This window comes from Callithrix jacchus, chromosome 1 (genome assembly GCF_049354715.1).
Source record: "Callithrix jacchus isolate 240 chromosome 1, calJac240_pri, whole genome shotgun sequence".
Lineage (NCBI taxonomy): Eukaryota > Metazoa > Chordata > Mammalia > Primates > Cebidae > Callithrix > Callithrix jacchus.
This window is the reverse complement of record NC_133502.1, coordinates 74394758-74414472: the sequence shown is the minus strand read 5'-3', so window position 1 is coordinate 74414472 and position 19715 is coordinate 74394758. Positions and strand designations below refer to the sequence as shown.

The 19715-nt window shown below is 38.2% G+C and overlaps 1 protein-coding gene and 1 long non-coding RNA gene across 11 annotated transcripts in view; both read right to left on the bottom strand.

Moving 5' to 3' along the window:
- The window catches only part of AUH (AU RNA binding methylglutaconyl-CoA hydratase), a 211340-nt gene that overhangs the window by 66867 nt on the left and 124758 nt on the right, over positions 1-19715 (bottom strand). For 5 of the 10 annotated variants that reach the window (XM_078365598.1, XM_078365596.1, XM_002742702.6 and 2 more), the window contains exons 5-6: positions 11503-11595; positions 9597-9653 (exon numbers count right to left, since the gene is read on the bottom strand). The exons of 1 other annotated variant lie outside the window; for it this stretch is intronic. In XM_078365598.1, coding sequence (XP_078221724.1) covers positions 9597-9653; positions 11503-11595 — 150 coding nt within the window. Of the gene's footprint in view, positions 1-4466; positions 8383-9596; positions 9654-10732; positions 10784-11502; positions 11596-19715 lie in introns of those variants that run through there. 4 more of the 10 variants (XM_017971716.4, XM_078365552.1, XM_017971721.4 and 1 more) reach the window with 2 other exon arrangements.
- Positions 1645-5044, bottom strand: LOC144581471 (uncharacterized). Its single transcript, XR_013532337.1, has 2 exons — positions 4889-5044; positions 1645-4314 (listed from the first exon to the last, which is right to left on the bottom strand). It is a non-coding gene; the product is annotated as an uncharacterized LOC144581471 (long non-coding RNA).

Sequence of the window (19715 nt, the reverse complement as noted above, 5' to 3'; positions counted from 1 at the left end):
AAAAAATTGGTGAATATCATGTTTCAGGTTAAAAGAAAAGTTACCATTACCAATCATGAGACACAGGGACATCATGAAACCCCAACAGGATGCCTTGAATTCAGCATCACTTCTGTGGCATTCGTGCCCAAAATGAATAATCTTCATTTATTCATCAGGAAACATTAGTCAACCCCCCAAAAAAAGACATTCCGTAAAATTACAGACTGACATTCTTCAAAATTGTCAAGGTGATTAAATACAAATGTGTACATTGAGCAACTCTCTCAGATCATAAGAGACAAAGGAGACACAGAAACTAAATGCAACATGGGGTCCTAAACTAGGTTTGGGACCAGAAAAAGGACACTTGTGAGAAAAGTGACAGCATTTGAATAAGGTCTACAGATTAGTTAGTAATAACATATCAGTGTTAACTGTCTAATTTTGATAATTGTGGTATAGTTATATAACATGTTAATATTTGAGGAAGCTGGGCAAAGCATACATAAGAATGATTTATACTATCTTTGTAACTATTCTGTAAGTCTGAAATTGCAAAATGAAAAGTTAAAAAATAAAGGCTATCAACAAAAGAAATAAGTGTTATAGAAAAAAAAAAACATGAATGGAGTACTCTTCTAGATTTGAAAAAAACCACAGATTTAACCAAATGAAAAATGGATCTTGACCTGGAAAAACAAAACACAAAATGACAGCTATACAACTGGAGAAATCCAATTATGAATCATATTTTAAATGATATTACTTACTAAATTACTGTTAATATTCTTGCTTGTGATAGTAGTGCTGGTTATGTAAGAGAAAATTCTAGATTCTTAGAAAATATATGCAGAAATATTTAAAGGCCCATCTATATTTTGAAATGTTTCTATGAGAAAGAAGGATTTGGGGAATGGAAGGAGAAAGAAAATAGAATAGGTCTTGGTGAAGGGTATAAAAATATGTGCTTTACTGCCTTTCAAATTTCCTATTTGAATATGCCTCTCCTCAAAAGCTGGGGAAATAAAAAATGAATTCACAGAGCAGTGGAAATACAAAGCATCTCAATCCCAGTGGTGTACACCCAAGCAAGAAGCCTTAACAAATTACCTTAGTTATAATAAGGTTTCCTGACACAGACCCCAAAACCTCCAGTAGAAGAGGTAAGAACAAAGACCAGGAATTAGAAAATCTACCACTATTTTCTCTGTAAGTTTAAGATTTTCTATACTGTCAGATAAAAGGATCTTAATCCTCTGAACTTGTATTTCATCCTTGTAAATGCATTAAAGGAAAGTACTATTTTAAAAACTATTTATAAAAGAGAATTTTATTTTATAATATTTGCATATTCTCCCAGTTGGGAGAGGACAGGAAATGTAAATGCTTTCTTAAAGGTGAGAATATTGGAGATGAAACTAGGGCTATACATTGTACAAAAATCCCCAGTAAAATTGCAGCTAAGTTCTGGGTAACCATTTTAATTATTTTTCAATTGGCTAGTGCTTCAAATCAATAGTATTTCATTTTGTGCTTAATATCTGTAATCAAAAACATATATACACATATATATTACAAATAAAAGCACTGGTTCAAGTATTTGATAGTCAATTACATCCCATATTTTAATTACATCTGATATAACTATTTAAGGAGGTTTGATTTTGCTTTAATGTTTCTACATTCCTTCACATCTTTCCTTTTATTGCATTATATACTTTTAATAGTCATTTGATACTAAACAATATTCTTTCTAATAAAAACTGAAATTGAGCCTTCTAATTTAAAAACCACATGATTGCAATGGAACATTAATATTGTTCATTAGAAATATTACCATCTATTCAAAATAATTATTTTATAATAGAATTTTTTTAATTTATAAAATATACCTTAAAAATCAACATATTACCATGCAGGTCCATGCTTCCAGTAAAGAAAACAAAACAAAATACTATTTTTTGACAAATTGCTTTCCTGTAAACTGCTATCACAAAAGGACAGAAGTGATGATATGACAATCAATAGCATCATGTTAACTCTCTTGTTTTTATCAAATGTACAGTAAATTCAAATAAGGAGGTACAATTTCATTTGGATTAACTTAACAAATGTCACCCGATATGAAACCACAGACCTGTAAAAACTTAGGGGAACGTTATTTGTCAGATTTTAAACATCTATTTCCTAGAGTGACTACAATTAATGTATTTTACCCAAAGATATTTGCTTTCTCCATAATATTAAAAAGAAAACTAAGTATCTATTTTCCCACAATACTTTCCCCATATTTGAATTCTCCCCACTTATTTTCTATCTTTCAGCTGTCAGCATCAGCTCATCTGGAAAAGAGGAAGAGCTGAGGCAGCTAACAGTGGAGCCAGGCTCACTGGCAATGGCCAACAAGCCTTCCCTGGAGATTACACCCATGGCTGTTCATACAAGCTTCTATAATAGGAGGCAAGTGACACATTTTCTTTCAACCAAAAGAGATTTACCAAGAAGGGAGAAAAAAATTAAGTACATTCTACTGTGTCTATTATAGAAAGCTCTTTATAACAGTTAACAGAAACATTTATAGCCAAAAGGATGATATCTCAGAGATCACTTTAGGCATGGCAAAATTCACCAATAGAAAAACACAGTTTTTGAAAAAAGCAGTCTTTTCTTATCATTTATAACAAAGGAAAGAGGACAAAAGAGATGACAAAAATATCTATGAAAAAAAAATCTTCTGTAGCTAGAGCAGAAGAGGATTTTCTACATAAAAATTTCAGAATAGCTTCTTTAGGTAATAAACACAAAAGCCTATTTTTTTTAAAAAAATCTCTTCTGTTTCAAAAAAATAGTCTTCACCCAGGGCACTTTAAGAACTATAATATTAACTTAAAAGTAGACCAAAAATTCTGTGGATCTCTTATCTAAATGTGAATATGTAGCCTCATGTTATGTAGCCTCACTGAAATTTTTATTAATAATGAAAATGAGTCTGATTTTCATTTTTATTAAAAAAATTCAATGCTACATAACATTTTATGAGCTATGAACCTGAAAGTTTCATGGTATTAAAAGAGGAACCAAAATATATATTCCTCAAACTCACTTAGGAAAAAAGAGGTCAGGGCAGTGGCTCACACCTGTAATCCCAAAACTTTGGGAGGCCAAGGCAGGAGGATTGCTTGAGGCCAGAAGTTTGAGGCCAGAAGTTCAAGGCCATCCTGGGCAACACAGTGAGATCCTGTCTCTACAAAAAGAAAAGAAAATTAGCCAAGTGCAGTGGTGTGCACCTATAGTCCCAGCTACTCCAGAGGCTGAGGTGGGAGGATCTCGAGCCCAGGAGTTTGAGGCTGCAGTGAGCTATCGTTACATCACTCTACTCCAGCCTGGGTGACTGAGCAAGACCCCTGTCTCCTTTAAAAAAAAAAAAAAAAAAAAGAAAGAAAGAAAGAAAGTGAGAAAAGAAAAGGAAAAAGAAAAAGACAACCAACCTGTATAAGTACATGGGAAAATGTCAAAGTATTCTTTTATGACAAATTTATTTAATGAAAACTAGAAAAATAATTCTATTCATCAGAATATATAGTCCAAATTCCAACAAATCTACAAAAAAAAAATGCAGATTCTAATTAATACATCCACTATTGAAGAGGACCCTAAAGAACTTAAGTATATTGGAAAAAAATTCTAGTTTCTAGACCTCATATGGTATGACACTGTGTGTTTACAGAAGAATATGGAAAAGCCTTTTATCTATAATCTGTTTTCATCTAATCAAAACAAACATTGCTCTGTGCCTTCTGGTAGTTGTAACACAAAACTTTTCATGATCAAGACACAGAAAATATCCAAATTACCAAGTTCATCTTGCTCCCACCCCAAATTTCTGCCACCTATTAACCCCCATCTGTCCCCCCAAATTATGTAAACATTATCAAAAAGTTGCTGTACTCATTGCTGTAACAAATTACCACAAACCTGTTACCCTCAAACAACTGAAATTTATTCTTTCTCAGTTTTGGAGGCTAGAAACTCAAAATCAAGGTGTCTGCAGTACTGGTTCCTCTGGGAGGCTCTCAGAGAAAATCTGTTCCATGCCCCTCTTCCTTGGCTTCTCGTGGCTGCCAACAACCCTTGGCACAGTTCTTGGCTTGTAGATGTGTTACTCCACTCTGTTTCTGTCTTCACATGAACTTCTCCTCTTCTGTGTCTTCCTCCTTCTTATAAGGACCCCTTGTCTTTGGATGTAAACCTCTCTCAGATAATCCAGAATGACCTCATCTTGAGATCCTTAATTACATGTGCAAAGACCCTTTTCCTTCCAGGCTGGCATCTCTTGGTATGTGTTAAGGCGGGTGAGGCGTAAAGGGAGCAGGCCATTCAACCCACTATAGCCACCATCTTTCTATCTTCTAGGCTTAGTTACATCCTTATTACCAATTAATGCTTACTTCTCAAAAAAATTTCAGAAACACGTCACATCACCCTTTTCTAAATTTTGCTTTATTTCACATAGTTTTCTGGGAATTCTTTTTAAATGGATCCATTTTCTTATAAATCCCTGTAGTATTTTCATTAGTCATAGTGAAAAAGGCAGACGTAATAGAATAAATATATATTAAATTATTTTGGCCTACAAGAATAACATTTCATGAATTGCCAAAGTAGAAAACATAGGGAGTCTTACACGTTGACCTCAGCAGTCTTCAATTTCACCGTAACCTGCTTTTAATTTCTACCTATATACCATAATCAGAATAAACACTCTTATAATGATAAGGTTAACCATAAAATTTTAACCAATTCATATGCAAACAAGCCTGCCATGTTCAACATTGACTTTCATATTTACATTGTTATTGTTGTTTCATTCATACTCTAAGCATCTTTTAGGACACATAAAAGATACCATGAGCCAAGATTGTGACACTGCAGTCCAGCCTGGGCGACAGAGTGAGACTCCATGTTAAAAAGAAAAAAAGGTTCCAAGAAAGGTTACTATAACATGCATATCCTTAAACAAAGTCTACCTTTTGAAAGAATGACTTCACAAAATGAGAATGCCTCCAAATTCTCTGAATCAAAAGACCAGCAATTTCAGATTTATTGGAGATGCAAGACTTCATAATCAATTTTGGAAAGATGTTTTCTTAAATGGCTCTTTCAAGAACAGATGCTCATCAATTGTTTTCATAGGAAGAGAAGAAATGACACCTCCTCAGCTCTAAGTTCAGGCTACCCACTAACCCCAACTTTTGTCCCACTGCAAAGAAACATGAGGAGGAAGGTGGTACAAAGTCTGGAAACCCTCTCTTCCTTTTTTTTTGAGACAGAGTCTGCTCTGTCACCCAGGCTGCTGGAGTGTGGCACAATTTCAGCTCACTGCAACTTCCACCTTCTGAGTTCAAGCAATTCTCCTGCCTGAGCCTCCCAAGGAGCTGGGATTACAGGCTCACACCATGACACCTAGCTAATTATTTTATTTTTAGTAGAGATGGGGTTTTGCCATGTTGGCCACGCTGGTTTTAAATTCCTGACCTCAACTGATCCAGTGCCTCAGCCTCCCAAAATGCTGGGATTACGGGCGTGAGCCGTGGTACCCGGCCACCTCTCTTCTTCTTCCACTTGGGGTTTCACCGTCTGCATGAAGCTGTTGATGAGGATACAGACATTTAAATGCATTCATAAGGCTGGGCACGGTGGCTCACACCTGTAATCCTGGCACTCTGGGAGGCCAAGGTGGTGGATCACAAGGTCAAGAATTCACAACCAGCCTGGTCAATATGGTGAAACCCCATCTCCATTAAAAATACTAAAGAGTAGCTGGTTATGGTGGCACATGCCTATAATCCCAGCTACTTGGGAGGCTGAAGCAGGACAATCGCCTGAACCCAGGAGGTGGAGGTTGCAGTGAGCCAAGATGGTGCCACTGCACTCCAGCCTAGGCGATGGAGTGAGACTCTGTCTCAAAAAAAAAATAATAAATTTTTAAAAAGGCACTCATAAAAGCTTCAAAATGTTTGTGTAATCCTTTAGGAAAACAGATCCAAACAGTGACAACAGTAATTTAGAACAGTAATTTAAAACTTAAGAAAAGGCTGGGCACGGTGGCTCAAACCTGTAATCCCAGCACTTTGGGAGGCCGAGGCGGGTGGATCACGAGGTCAAGAGATCGAGGCCATCCTGGTCAATTTGGTGAAACCCCGTCTCTACTAAAAATACAAAAAATTAGCTGGGCATGGTGGCACGTGCCTGTGATCCCAGCTACTCAGGAGGCTGAGGCAGGAGAATTGCCTGAACCCAGGAGGCGGAGGTTGCGGTGAGCTGAGATCGCGCCATTGCACTCCAGTCTGGGTAACAAGAGCGAAACTCCATCTCAAAAAAAAAAAAAACTTAAGAATCACCATCTTCACTGCCTACATAAGCTAAAAATAGGGCATACAGGCATACCTCATTTTATTTTGCTTCCCTTTATTGTACTTCACAAAAACTGCATTTTTACAAATTAATGGTAACCCTGTATCAAGCAAGACTATTGGCACCATTTTTTCCCACATCATGTGCTTAGTTCATGTCTGAGCCACATTTCAGTAATTCTCACAATATTTCAAACCTTTTCATTATTTTATCTCTTACGGTAACCTGTGAACATTAATCTTTGATGATACTACTCTAATTGCTTTGGGGGACCATGAACTATGCCCACCAAAGATGGCAAACTTAACCAATAAATGCACGTATTCTGACTGTTCCACCAACTGGCTGTTCCCCCACCTCTCTCCCTTTCCTTGGCTCTCTATTCCCTGAGACACAACAGTATTGAAATTAGTCCAATGAATAACCCTCCAATGGCTTCTGCAGTGTTCAAGTAGAGCAAAGATCCACATGTCTCTCACTGGAAATCAAAAGCTAGAAATGATTAAGTTTAGTAAGGAAGGCATGTCAAAAGATGAGATCAGCCAAAAGCTAGGCCTCCTGCACCAGTTAGCTAAGTTGCCAATGCAAAGCAAAATTTCCTGAAGGTAGTTAGAAGTGCTACTCACATGAATACAGGAATAACAAGGGAGCAAAATAGCCTTATTGCTGATAGGGAGAAAGTTTTACGGTAAGTAAAGAAGATCAAACAAGCCACAACATTCCCTTAAGCCAAAGCCTAATCCAGAGCAAGGCCCTAACTCTCTTTAACTCTGGAGTTAAGTCTGAGAGAAGTGAGGAAACTACAGAAGAAAGGTTGGAAGCTAGAAGAGGCTGGTTCATGAGGTTTAAGGAAAGAAGCCATCTCCCATGGCATAAAAGTGCAAGGTGAAGCAGCACGTGCTGATGTAGAAGCTGCAGCAAATTATCCACAAGATCTAGCTAAGATCAATGATGAAGGTGCCTACACTGAACAGACAAAACAGCCTACTACTGGAAAATGTTATCTAGGACTCTCATAGCTACAGAAGAGAAGCCAATGCCTGACTTCAAAGCTTCAAAGGACAGACTGACTCTCTTGTTAGGGACTAATGCAGCTGGTGGCTTTTAGTTAAAGCCACTGCTCATTTATCATGTCCAAACTTCTAGAGACCTTAAGAACTACACTAAATTAACTCTGCTTGTGCTCTATAAATGGAAAAATTAAACCTGGATCACAGCACATGTGGTTTACAGCATGGTTTACTGAATATTTTAAGCCCACTGCCAAGACCTACTGCTCAAAAAAAAAAGAGTTCTTTCAAAATATTATGGCTCAGTGACAGTATCCTGGTTACCCAAGATCTCTGACAGAGATGGACAAGGAGATGAATGTTGTTTTCATGCCTGATAACTTAACAACCATTCCACAGCCCATGGATCAGTCTACTTTCAAGTCTTATATTTTAAGAGACAAAATTCAGGCCAGGCACAGTGGCTCATACCTGTAATCCCAGCACTTTAGGAGGCCAAGGCAGGTGGATCACGAGGTCAAGAGATCGAGACCATCTTGGCCTACATGGTGAAACCCTGCATCTACTAAAAATACAAAAATTAGCTGAGCGTGGTGACGCGTGCCTGTAGTCCCAGCTACTCAGGAGGCTGAGGCAGAAGAATTGCTTGAACCTGGGAGGTGGAGGTTGCACTGAGCCGAGATCATGCCACTGCACTCCAGCCTGGTAACAGAGCAAGACTCTGTCTCGAAAAAAAAAAAAAAAACCCCACACATTTCATAAGGCTATAGCTGTCATACATAGTGATTCCTCTTAGGGATCTGGGCCAATTAAATTGAAAACCTTATGGAAAGGAGTGCCATTCTAGATGCCTTTAAGAACATTCATGAGTCATGGGAAGAGGCCAGAATATCAATATTAACAGGAGTCTGGAAGAAGATGATTCCAATCTTCATGGATGACTTGGAGAGATTCAAGACTTCAGTGAAGGAAGTCACTGCAGATGTGGTGGAAATAAGAAAAATGGAATTAGAAGAGCAGCCTGAAGGCACGCCTGAATTGCTGTAGTCTCATAATAAAACTGAAACGAATGGAAAGTTGCTACTTGTGAATTGGTACGGTTTGGCTGTGTTGCCACCCAAATCTCATCTTGAATTGTAGCTCCCATAATTCTCACATGTTGTTGGAGGGAAATGGTGAGAGATAATTGAATCATGGAGGTAGTTTCCCCCATACTATTCTTGTAGTAGTGAACAAGTCTCAGGAAAGCTCATGGTTTTATAAGGGGTTCCTCCTTTCACTTGACTTTCATTCTCTCTGGCCTGTCTCCACGTAAGACATGCCTTTGCTCTTCCTTTGCCTTCTGTCATGACTGTGATGCCTTCCCAGTCATGAAGAACCGTGAGTCCATTAAATCTCTTTCCTCTATAAATTATTCAGTGTCACACGTCTTTATTAGCTGCATGAGAACGGACTAATACATGGATGAATCAGGAAAACAGTTTCCTGAGATGGAATCTACTCCTGATAAAGATGCTATGAACACTGAAGAAATGACGACAAAGGATTTAGAGTACTACATAAACGTACTTGATAAATCAGTGGCAAGGTTTGAGGATAGATTCCGATCTTGAAAGAATTATGGATAAAATGCTGTCAAACAGCAGTGCATGCTACAGAGAAATCTTTTGCGAAAGGAAGAGTCAACTGATGTGGCAAACTTCACTGCTGTCCTTGGAAATTGCCACAGCACCTCCACCCTCTAGCAACTGCCACTGTAATCAGTCAGCAGTCTCAACATCAAGGCAAGACCCTCTACCAGCAAAAAGATTATGATTCCTTGAAAGCTCAGATGACCATTAAAATGCTTAGCAATAAACTATTTTTAAATGAAGATATGTACATTGTATTTTTAGACATAATGGTACTGCATGCTTAACAGACTGAAGATAGTGTAAACATAACTTTTACATGCACTGGGAAACCAAAAAATTTGTGTGGCTTGCTTTATTGTAATATCTGTTTCATTGCAGTGGGAAAAATTTCTTAGGTATGCCTGTAACTTGAATGGGGACTTTGCTAGAGATGCAAACAATATACCCTTGGTCTCTTTACCCAAAATGTTGCCTTTCCAATTAACATGATTTTGCCTTATGCCCCGTTTCTAGGAACACATCAAGGATTTGAGAAATAGGCGTGAACAACTCATACCTCCACCAGGAATAATTGCCAATTTTGTTTCAACCAGGCCCATTTTTGCAGAGGAAGCTAAAATGAAAGAAAGAAAATTAAGTATCATCCATATCATCACATTCAAATCTGAAAAAGTTATGAGATACACTAAAAATATTATTTACTAAACTGATCACAAGTTCTTAAAAAATCACTTCTAAAGCATTGTTATGGAAATAAGTAAACACTCTAAATGACATATAATAGGAGAGTCACACAACATTTTCTGTGAAAAACTGCTTGGCAGTGAATTAATTTTTGATGCATAAGGCCAGGGCTGTAACTCCATTATTAGACCTGATATTGCCAAGTCATATCTGGAGGCTTAGATCCACTAATTATTCAGGATTGGCAGACCTGTCAGTATCTGACAAGTCCAAATTCTTCAGCTGCCTGAATATAGTCCCCCACACCAAAGAGCTTAATAGGTTATATCAGATATGGCAACTTTTCAAGACCAAGTTTTACCCTGTGACAAATAGTTTTACGATTCTGACAGCTGGACAGGGTTCCTCTTTTCATGTCTGTTTCCACAGCTACTTTAAAACATCTTAATTACTTCTTTCTTTGCATATCCAAATGTACTTAGACTACTTTCCATATTCTAGTTTCCAAAACGTGTATTCCTTCAGAAATGGATTACATGTACCTTAGCTTTCCAAGTTAAAATCCAGTGATTTCATTATAAGAAAATAGGGTCCTAAAATAAAGTAAAAAGGAGAAAAAGTACACATGGACTAGCAACCAGAAATCCCAAGAAACTGACTTATGTTGACTCTACATTTTTCTAAAAATCTTTTGTAAAGATGAGGCCTCATTATGCTGCCCAGGCTAGTCTCAAACCCCTGGCAGCTCTGCCTTTAATATGAAGCCACATCAACAGTGAAAATGGAAAGCAAAAGAACAGTGGCTACATTGTGCTGTTTTGCCCAGTTCTCAGCCTCAGAGCCCAAGGACACAGGCAGAGCTGAGTCTCTATGGAATACAGTGTCCACAACTATAAACATGGGAGATCAGTCTATGTTGCTCTCATTAAGTAACAGGGGTCTGGGCTGTGGCCAAATAGTCAGGGTTCAAATCTCAGTTCAGTCACTACTTTGGAGCTTGCTGCTTACCCTCTCTCTTCTCCAGTTTCCTCCAGTGCTCCCAAGTGCGTGCTCTCAGGGCTGTTAGGCAGATGGAGTGAGTGAATGCATGTCAAGCGCTAGAGTAACACTGGGTGCCTGAACTGCACACAGTCAGCGGTTAGCACTAACTGTTTTCACTATCTTCCTACTTGCCCCACAAGATCCTCAGAAAACCATTAGAAGAAAGTGGACTTCAAAGAGATTAAGTTATTACTACTGTAGCTAATGGTGATTTCGTGCTTGGGCTAACATCCATAGATTAATGGCTTAATCTTCACAACAGTAGCAGTCATTTCCCCTATTTCCTGAGGAAGATATTGGCCTAAAAAGGGGAGGACCTCAGATTCTTTTCCTTATTTTCTTTCTTTTTTTAAATTTTTTTTAAAACAGGTTCTCCGCCTGTCACCCAGGCTAGAGTGCAATGACATGATCACGGCTCAATATAGCCTCAAATTCCGAGGCTCAAGTGATCCGCTCACCTCAGCCTCCCAAAGAGCTGTGATTAGAGAGCTGTGAGCCACACGCCTGGTTCAGGACCTAAGATTCGAACTCAGTTCTGCCTGACCCAAATCCTGGCAAGAAACAATAAAGACTTTTTTCAAGTGGGAATTTTGAAAACACCATTAAACCCAACAGGTAACGTTTTGAAAATGTTCTACTCAACAACAGGAAGTAGAATAAAATATTTGAAATTACCTGAACAGTAAACACAAACTTCATTTTTTAAAAATTATGTTTTTAACAGAATTAATTCTCACCTGCTACTCGTATATCACAAGCTAAAGCCAGTTCAAGACCACCACCTAAAGCAAGTCCATCTATTGCTGCAATCGTTGGCACTGGAAGATTAGCTGAAATTGAAAGAAAAATTTTATGCTTCCTTAGTAAGATCATTATCTCACTCTGTAATTCATTTAAAATTTTTTTCTGTGAATTTGTTTTAAATGGGAGATCATATACAGACTTTTGCATCCCTTGTACCTTTAACAAAATATAACCATTTCCTTCATTATTCTTCAAAAACTTTATATAATTACTGTATAGTGTTCCATCATATGAATGTGCAATATCTTTAAACCTTCCCATATTATTGAATTACTTTCATAAATATTTTTTGTTGAATTAACAGAATCACAGTTCTATGATTTCTTAATCTCAGAACCAGAAGTCTTTCACAAGATGTTTGGTTCACAGAAAGTTCAAACCGAAATGACTTACACAAAATTGTGAAATTTATGATCCTTTATGGGCTACTTGAGTACTAAGAATGACACAGTCTCATTCAAAGAAGTGACATCTGCTCAAACAAGAAAGAAACTGTCCAAGTATTTGCTGTGGCATTGACCCATGAGCTGTCATTTAGTGAGGAGCCCTAACACTATGACTGGAAGCTGGAAAACAATCAGGCTCTTCCACTTCAGAGGCAAGTTGCCCTGAGAGTCTGCTCACAAGCATGCCTGGAAAAAGGTCAGCCAGTCACAGAACTAAAAACTGAACTTTCTTGAGTCTAGAAACTGAGTATAATTTTGATACAACTTTTGTAAACTATGACATTACAGAGTTCATTTTCATAACCAGTTCAACAAGTGACTGGTTTTATTAATTATTCTGTAAAGCAGAATTCTTTCTATTAATTTTATTTCTGACTATGGGAATGTGACCCTAGTCTGGCCAACGTTAATATGTAACAGAAAGTCGATTTTAAAAAGGTACTATCCCCCATAATCTCTTTCTTCCATATTCTGATATGTGAAATATCCCCAACAGAGACTCACTCCTTGACTGCTTCTAAAACATACAAATTTGCTGAAGTACACTGAGTCTTACTCACAAATAAAGGAATTCATCAGAGTTATTCAAAATCAAGCCTGAAAAGGCCAAGAAGGAGCACATATACACAGCTGCCATCTGAAGAACTTCCAGAAGAGCAGGTGTGGAAGGGGCTTTTGCACAGACAGTGTTTCACTATCTGTACCTGTTTGAACATTTAGGGGTTGGGGGTGGGGCGGGATTTGAAAGGACAGAACAAATTCAAAATGTGCTTTCCAGAACACTTTGTGAAAAAAAAATAACAGCTATGTCAGTGTTTCAGTCTGGAAATGAGTTTAATGTGCAAACAATATCTACTGAATTTTATCTGGAAAAAAAAAAGTAAAATCAACAAAAATATAAAACAACAAGTTAATCTGAGTGCTTCCCAAGGTCATCCTGAGCTACTACAAGTAGAATGTAATGACTTCAGTTATCCACTCTCATCTCCTCTTCCTTCCTAAAAACCTGCCTAGAGATCATCTATTTTTACACCTTCTCAATCTACTGTCTCTACAACCTCAAGTCTCACCCACAGAAGCCTTCCTTAGGCCTTGCTGAGGCCCTCCAGCTCACCCCCTTTACAGACCAGCTTCTGAGAGTAGAGTAAATCCATGTCACTCATACCCATTCACCTCCAAACCACCAAGACCATTCTTGCTCCAGTTACCAGTGACATTATAAGATTGTCCTAAACATAGCGGACAATATTCAGTATCTATTAAGTGTACTGCCTCAGAATATCAGAGACATCCATCCTGGATACTCTCTCCTTGAATTCCTTCCTTCACCACCCACAGGGTCCCTCATTTTTCCTGCCTTTCCATCTACCTCTTGTGATTTCTCAGCCTTCTTCCCCTCTCAATATAAACTCTACCCAGGAGATCTCAGTCTCATCCACAACTTTTACCATGTATACTATCAATGATTTCCAGATCTCTACCTCAAACCCAAACAGCCCCCTGCTTGTTGGACATGCCCACTTAAATACTTTATGGTGTCCAAACCATTTCTTCTCAATCCTTCTTCTAGGTTGTATTTCAGTTAGTAGCACCTCCAATCACCAAGTCATTCAAGACACTCAGAAGTCATCCCAGATGTCCTCCTTTCCAATGCCCTTTTCTACTACCCAACTTCTGGATCCCATCATTTCTCACCAACAGGAAGTACTGAATTAATCTCCTTCACCTGCAATCTGCCACCCTTCTATGCATCTTCTACATTTCCTGTAAGGTAATCTTTCTCAAATGTAAACATAGTCATGCTATTTCCCTATTTAAAACTGTATAATGATTTATTCTAACTTCAGGATAGAAATGGTGTAAACATTAAGGATGGCACAAGGAGGTACCCAGAACTAGGTTCTGCACATCTGTCTAATCTCTTCTGTAACCTCAGACAGATATTCTCTTCCAGCCCCAACTCCTTAAAACACTTCCAAAAGTCTCCATTCAAGACTCAATACCTGTATACAAGGTGCAGCTCTGCCTAGAATGTCTACCTAGCGCCTGTTTGTCTCTCAAGCCTCAAATGTCCCTTTCCTTATGCTTCCATGGCACTCTGTACATACTTTTGTATTAGAGGATTCATTAACCTACTCCCCATATGAGACAAAAATTAACATTACATCAATGCTACTCAATAACGTCCTTACTAATCTGGGACAGACCTCAAGGTTTTTTACTGCCTCTTCCCCCTCTATTATATTAAACCCAGTAATTTGCCCACTTTTCTTATCTCATTATTATTACCCTCTGTTGTTTAATAGTTAAAAAAAATAAAAGAAACATATGCAGTCCTATGGAACTAAAGAAAAGAAAAACTTCCAAGAGTTCTAAGCTGGAGAAGAAGGGCAGAAGCAGAGAAAGAGTGGGTGCTCTCTTCCTGCTACATGAGTGCTAAAGTCATTTACCAAGTAGCTGCTGGGGGCCGTGATATTATGAAATACATATTTGGTCTTCATCGCTGTTTCCAGATATACAGCTCTTAAAGCCCTTAGAATCTCTGGAGAGATAAATATATCTTTCTTATTTCTCTAGTATGTTTATACTTTTTGGAAGTAATGAAAATTATTTTTAAGTCTGATAGTTAAGAATTGGAGCCACGTACAGTGACTCATGCCTGTAATCCCAGCATTCTGGGAGGCCAAGGCCAGAGGACTGCCTGAACCCAGGAATTCAAGACTAGCCTGGGCAACATGGTGAGACCTCATCTTGATTTTTAAAGAAAAAATTTGAGAAATTAAGTTTCTAAAGAGAATGAAAACTGTATCCCCTTGAGAAGCTTAGCAATTCCAGGGCTTGTTTCCTTTTGTGCAGGCTCCTGCCAGGGTCACTGCAAAAGGAGCCAGTCTGGGTACCACGAGACACACCAGAGGTGAGGACTGGGGGCCTGCAGATAGGAGACAGCAGTGCCAAGAGCAAGAATTCTCAGGCACCACATGCCTTACCACTTGTAAGAAATATATAACACAAAATTACAAGAAATTTGGGTTCCACATACAAAAAAAATAAGAAAAATGGGATACTAATATTTTCAAATCATTAAATAGGTTAAGCACTGGCACATTATTAATTAACATAAATTAGCATTGTAGAAAGCTGTCTACGAAATATTTCTGACTAAATAACTGAGTAAAATAGCTTCATTAGTTTTCAGTAATTAAATATTAGCCATTTTATAATATTATAAACTCGAAAGTTATACATCATCCTAATTATTCCCTAAAAGATGTCTGTTATAGTAAATTTTATCCAGGAGAATATGCATCATCTCAAAGCACATGCTAGTCTCATAGTTACCTGATATATGTGTTTTTTTTTTTAATCTAGTATTTCTTCTACTTGGTAGCAATTCATAATCAAAGAGGGGCTGGGCACAGTGGCTCAGCCTCTAATCTCAGCACTTTAAGAGGCCGAGGCAGGTGGACCATTAGAGCTCAGGAGTTCACACCAGCCTGGCCAACATGGTGAAATCCCATCTCTACTAAAACTACAAAAATTAGCCAGGCGTGGTGGTACGCGCCTGTAATCCTAGCTACTGGGGAGGCTAAGGCAGCGGAATCGCTTGAACCCTGGAGGCAGAGGTTGTAATGAGTAGAAAGTGCGCCACTGCACTCCAGCCTGGGCAACAGTGCAAGACTCCGTCTCCAAAAAAAAGGGAAAAAACAATACTAGAAATCATAGCGGGAACACAATAAAAAACACCTTTAGAAAGTAAATTATGAATTTCAAAGATCTAGAAGAATAGCAAAATGACAGTTGTATATAAGCACAAATAAATGAAACAGGAGCTGCAAATCCAATGAGCAATGGCTATTCCCAACAGCAAGAGGAAGAAATTATGACTCAGTATGTTATGCAACCAATAGGATCACACACTATTTTGAGTTTCGTACCAGGAAACGAGCCAGGTATGACAAAGAAGATAATAATCCTTTGAAGCACTCCTAAAAATATAATTAAAGCAAACAATTGAACGGTTTGCTATTTTAAGAGGAAAAAAAGCAGCTGTAAGGAAGGCCTCTGGTGCACGTGAGTAGTCTGCAGGATCTGCGGCCTACAATAACTGGAGTCAAGGGACTATCAAAGCGGGAAAAACTGAAGTATCTACTCTCAGCTCTCAAATAAATACAATACATAATGTAGGTTATTTGTATGCTTCTAGAAACAGAAACAATTTGACTATTAAAAAAAAATGTTAGTGTCAGATGCATGATTTTTAAATTTGCTTTTGCTTGAAGAATAGTGTTCCTACACAAAGCAGTGAAATCAAGTATTTCAAAGGAAAGGCCCTATGCAGTACTATGTTAGCAACCTGAATACTAAAATATTTCAAGAAACATAGAAATAAAATCAAAGTTAACTGAAAATTACAATGAATTACCTTTCATGTCAGCTAAAACTTTACCTTCATCCTAATATATATTCTCCTATTCCCATCACTGAATTTTTTTTTTTTTTTTTTTTTTAGACAGAGTTTTGCTCTAGTTACCCAGGCTGGAGTGCAATGGCACGATCTCGGCTCACCACAACCTCCGCCTCCTGGGTTCAGGCAATTCTCCTGCCTCAGCCTCCTGAGTAGCTGGGATTACAGGCACGCGCCACCATGCCCAGCTAATTTTTTGTATTTTTAGTAGAGACGGGGTTTCACCATGTTGACCAGGATGGTCTCGATCTCTTGACCTTGTGATCCACCCGCCTCTGCCTCCCAAAGTGCTGGGATTACAGGCTTGAGCCACCGCACCCGGCCTCCCATCACTGAATTTTTTAAAAAACCACAATAACAAAACAAGCCCTGAGTGAAGCCTGCAGGCTGGCTGGGCCTTGGCTCTCCCGGAGGCCCATACCAGGGTCGTGGTTGCAAACATATCAGTGGCGAGACGGGAGTTCAGAGTGTGAAGTCTCAGGCACCACAGGCCTTAAAAGGAGCATATATCCAAAAGTCAAAGGTAACAGTGTTCTAAATATGAAACTTGGATTCTGGCACTAGGTTAAAATCTAAGAAAAACTCTACAAGTTGTTGTGAAGAAAAACTAACAGACGAAGAGCAGCAACATTCCTTACCAAAGGGGTCATTATACCCCGAACAAATTGCGGAAAGCTAGCATTTCCTCTCACATGCTTTTCTATACAGGCCCCTCATAGTAATTTCGGCCTGTAAGGATTCATACTAAAAAAGAGGATCACATTTGCTTTTTTAGTAGGAAAAAAGAGAAAAACTGCCTGGAAATAGTATAAAATAAGGAATCAATCCCTGCTTTAACTAAAACCAAAGGCACGTGGGCAACTTGGAATGGGGTCCAACTCCTTCCTAATACTGTGCAAGTGGTGTAGAAAGATCATAAACTCCAATAGCAAGAGGACAGCCTCACTGCAGTACTGCAGACTTTATACTCAATGATGAAGGCAGAAAATATCTTCCTTAATTCTTAACAGCACCTGTACCTAAAGCTTATAAGAAATACATAACACAAAATGAGACATGTGGGTTCTGTATTCAAAAAGAACAAGAAAAATGGGATACCAATATTCTCAAATCATCAAATAGGTTAAGGACTTGTACTTTAAATTATTAATTAACATAAATTAGCATTGTAGAAAGCTGTCTTCAAAATGTTTCTAACTAAAAAATTAAGTAAAACAGCTTAATGACGTAAAAAAGCCAACAAAAGAAAGTACACTGGTTTCCTGAGCTTTCATAAACAAGGGCCGATGGAGTGATATAACTGAAAACTTGTACACCAAGTAACGAAGGTATGAGTAAACTGAAAATTATGGTAGTCCCCCTTATGGGCGGTTTCACTTTTGAGGTTCCAGTTACCTATGGTCAACTGCAGTTTGAAAAAATTACATAGAAAAACTTGGAAAATTTCCCCAATGCATTATTCATTTGGAAAAATTCAGCAATACATTATTTTAATGCACCACCAGGATATTATTTCCTTCAGCATCTTTAAAACAACATGATAGAATGTCTATAAAACAATCTGATATGATATAAATCAAATGGTAACTTCCTTAGTCAATTAGAAGAGAACACCTATAATTTCTTCAAAAAGCAATTCATATGTACCTATGTCCAGGAAAAATTTTTTTAAAAAGCAATTCAGTTATTAAAATGAACCTATTTTTTAATTTAACTCAAGGTCAGTAATACAACTACACATAAGCTTATTCACTACTTCATTACTAACACAACCCAAGCCAGAACATCATAGACACAGTCCAGTGAGTTCAGGGGTATTAAATTGTTATACTATGCTTATGCTGACATTTCACATCTCGATAAATTAGTAAAGTGGTAAAGTCCTAAATTCAGTCACTGCTTCATCAAATATATGCCAGATACCATGCTGAATGATTTAAAGGAAGCTACAGAACACAACTGTGAAGAATTCAAATGTCAAATCCTGGCTCAAATCCACCACTATTACCACCGTGAGACCTGAGAAAAGTTGCTTAATTTTTCTAAGCTGATCATTTCCCATCTGCCTTCCTACCTTTCTACATAAATGCTTATGTATCTAGCAAATATTATAAAGTTTTTACTATGTATGGTCACTGTCCTAAGAACCTTACAAATATTACTTAAACATCCTATCAGCCTTATGATGTAAGAACGCTTATGACTTTCAATGTATAGATGAGAACACACTAAGGCACAAAGGAGTTGCTGTTACATGTCTGGTACGGTCTGAGCACAGGCTATCTGGTTCCAGGTCTCTTAACCATTACTGCCTATCACTAGTTCTCACACCCCAGATCCTCGGCGCTGTAAGCTATCCTCCCATCCTTCCCTTAAGGACTTTTGACCATGTACCTGAGAAAAGAGAAATGCTAAAACTCAGTAGGAAGCCCGACAACACACTGGCTCTGTGTGCCACTAATTCCTTGAGACCTACAGCAACACCACAGTTCACTGGGTTCAACTGGGGAAACCTTGGGAACTAGATGCAAAGCACTGGTCAGTTGACTGGAATCGAGTTCTGACTGCAGTTTCCTCTGGAAACCCCCAAACCCACAGTGTGGCAGTGCCCCCCAGTACATGACTCTGTAGGCTATGAAACTAAAAAGGGCTAATCCCAGAATATCTCCTTCCTAACAAAATTCCAAATCAAATAAACCCTCCCTAAGGGAAATACATAGATGACTGGCTGGCAAGGAGGTCCATGTCCACTGAGCAATCTTATCTGGAAGGTTACAATTATTAGTGGAACTGAGTAATGACTTCTGTTGATTGCTGTTCCACATGTAACAAAACTCTTGGCATTTAAAATGCTGCTTAACATGGTAAATGCAGTCACTTCTGTTTCTGATAAAAAGATAGCATACTATAAGTAGTTTACTTTGACTTGGCAATAAGGAAAACCTCACTATTATTGCCTTGCTTCATTAAATCTCAGGCTCTGTAACCTTGCTATTTAAAGTATGGTTTGTAGAACAACAGGATTAGCATAGTCTGTAAGGTTTTTAGATATGTAGAATCCCAGGTCCTATCCCAGACCCACTGAAGCAGGATCTACACTTTTAACAATGTTCATTTTAACCCAGGTGATTTATACACACAATATCGTTTGAGGAGCTCTGGATATATAAGCAAATCCACAGGGAACTTGACAGTCTCACCATACATAGGACAAATAACACTGATTCGCTACATT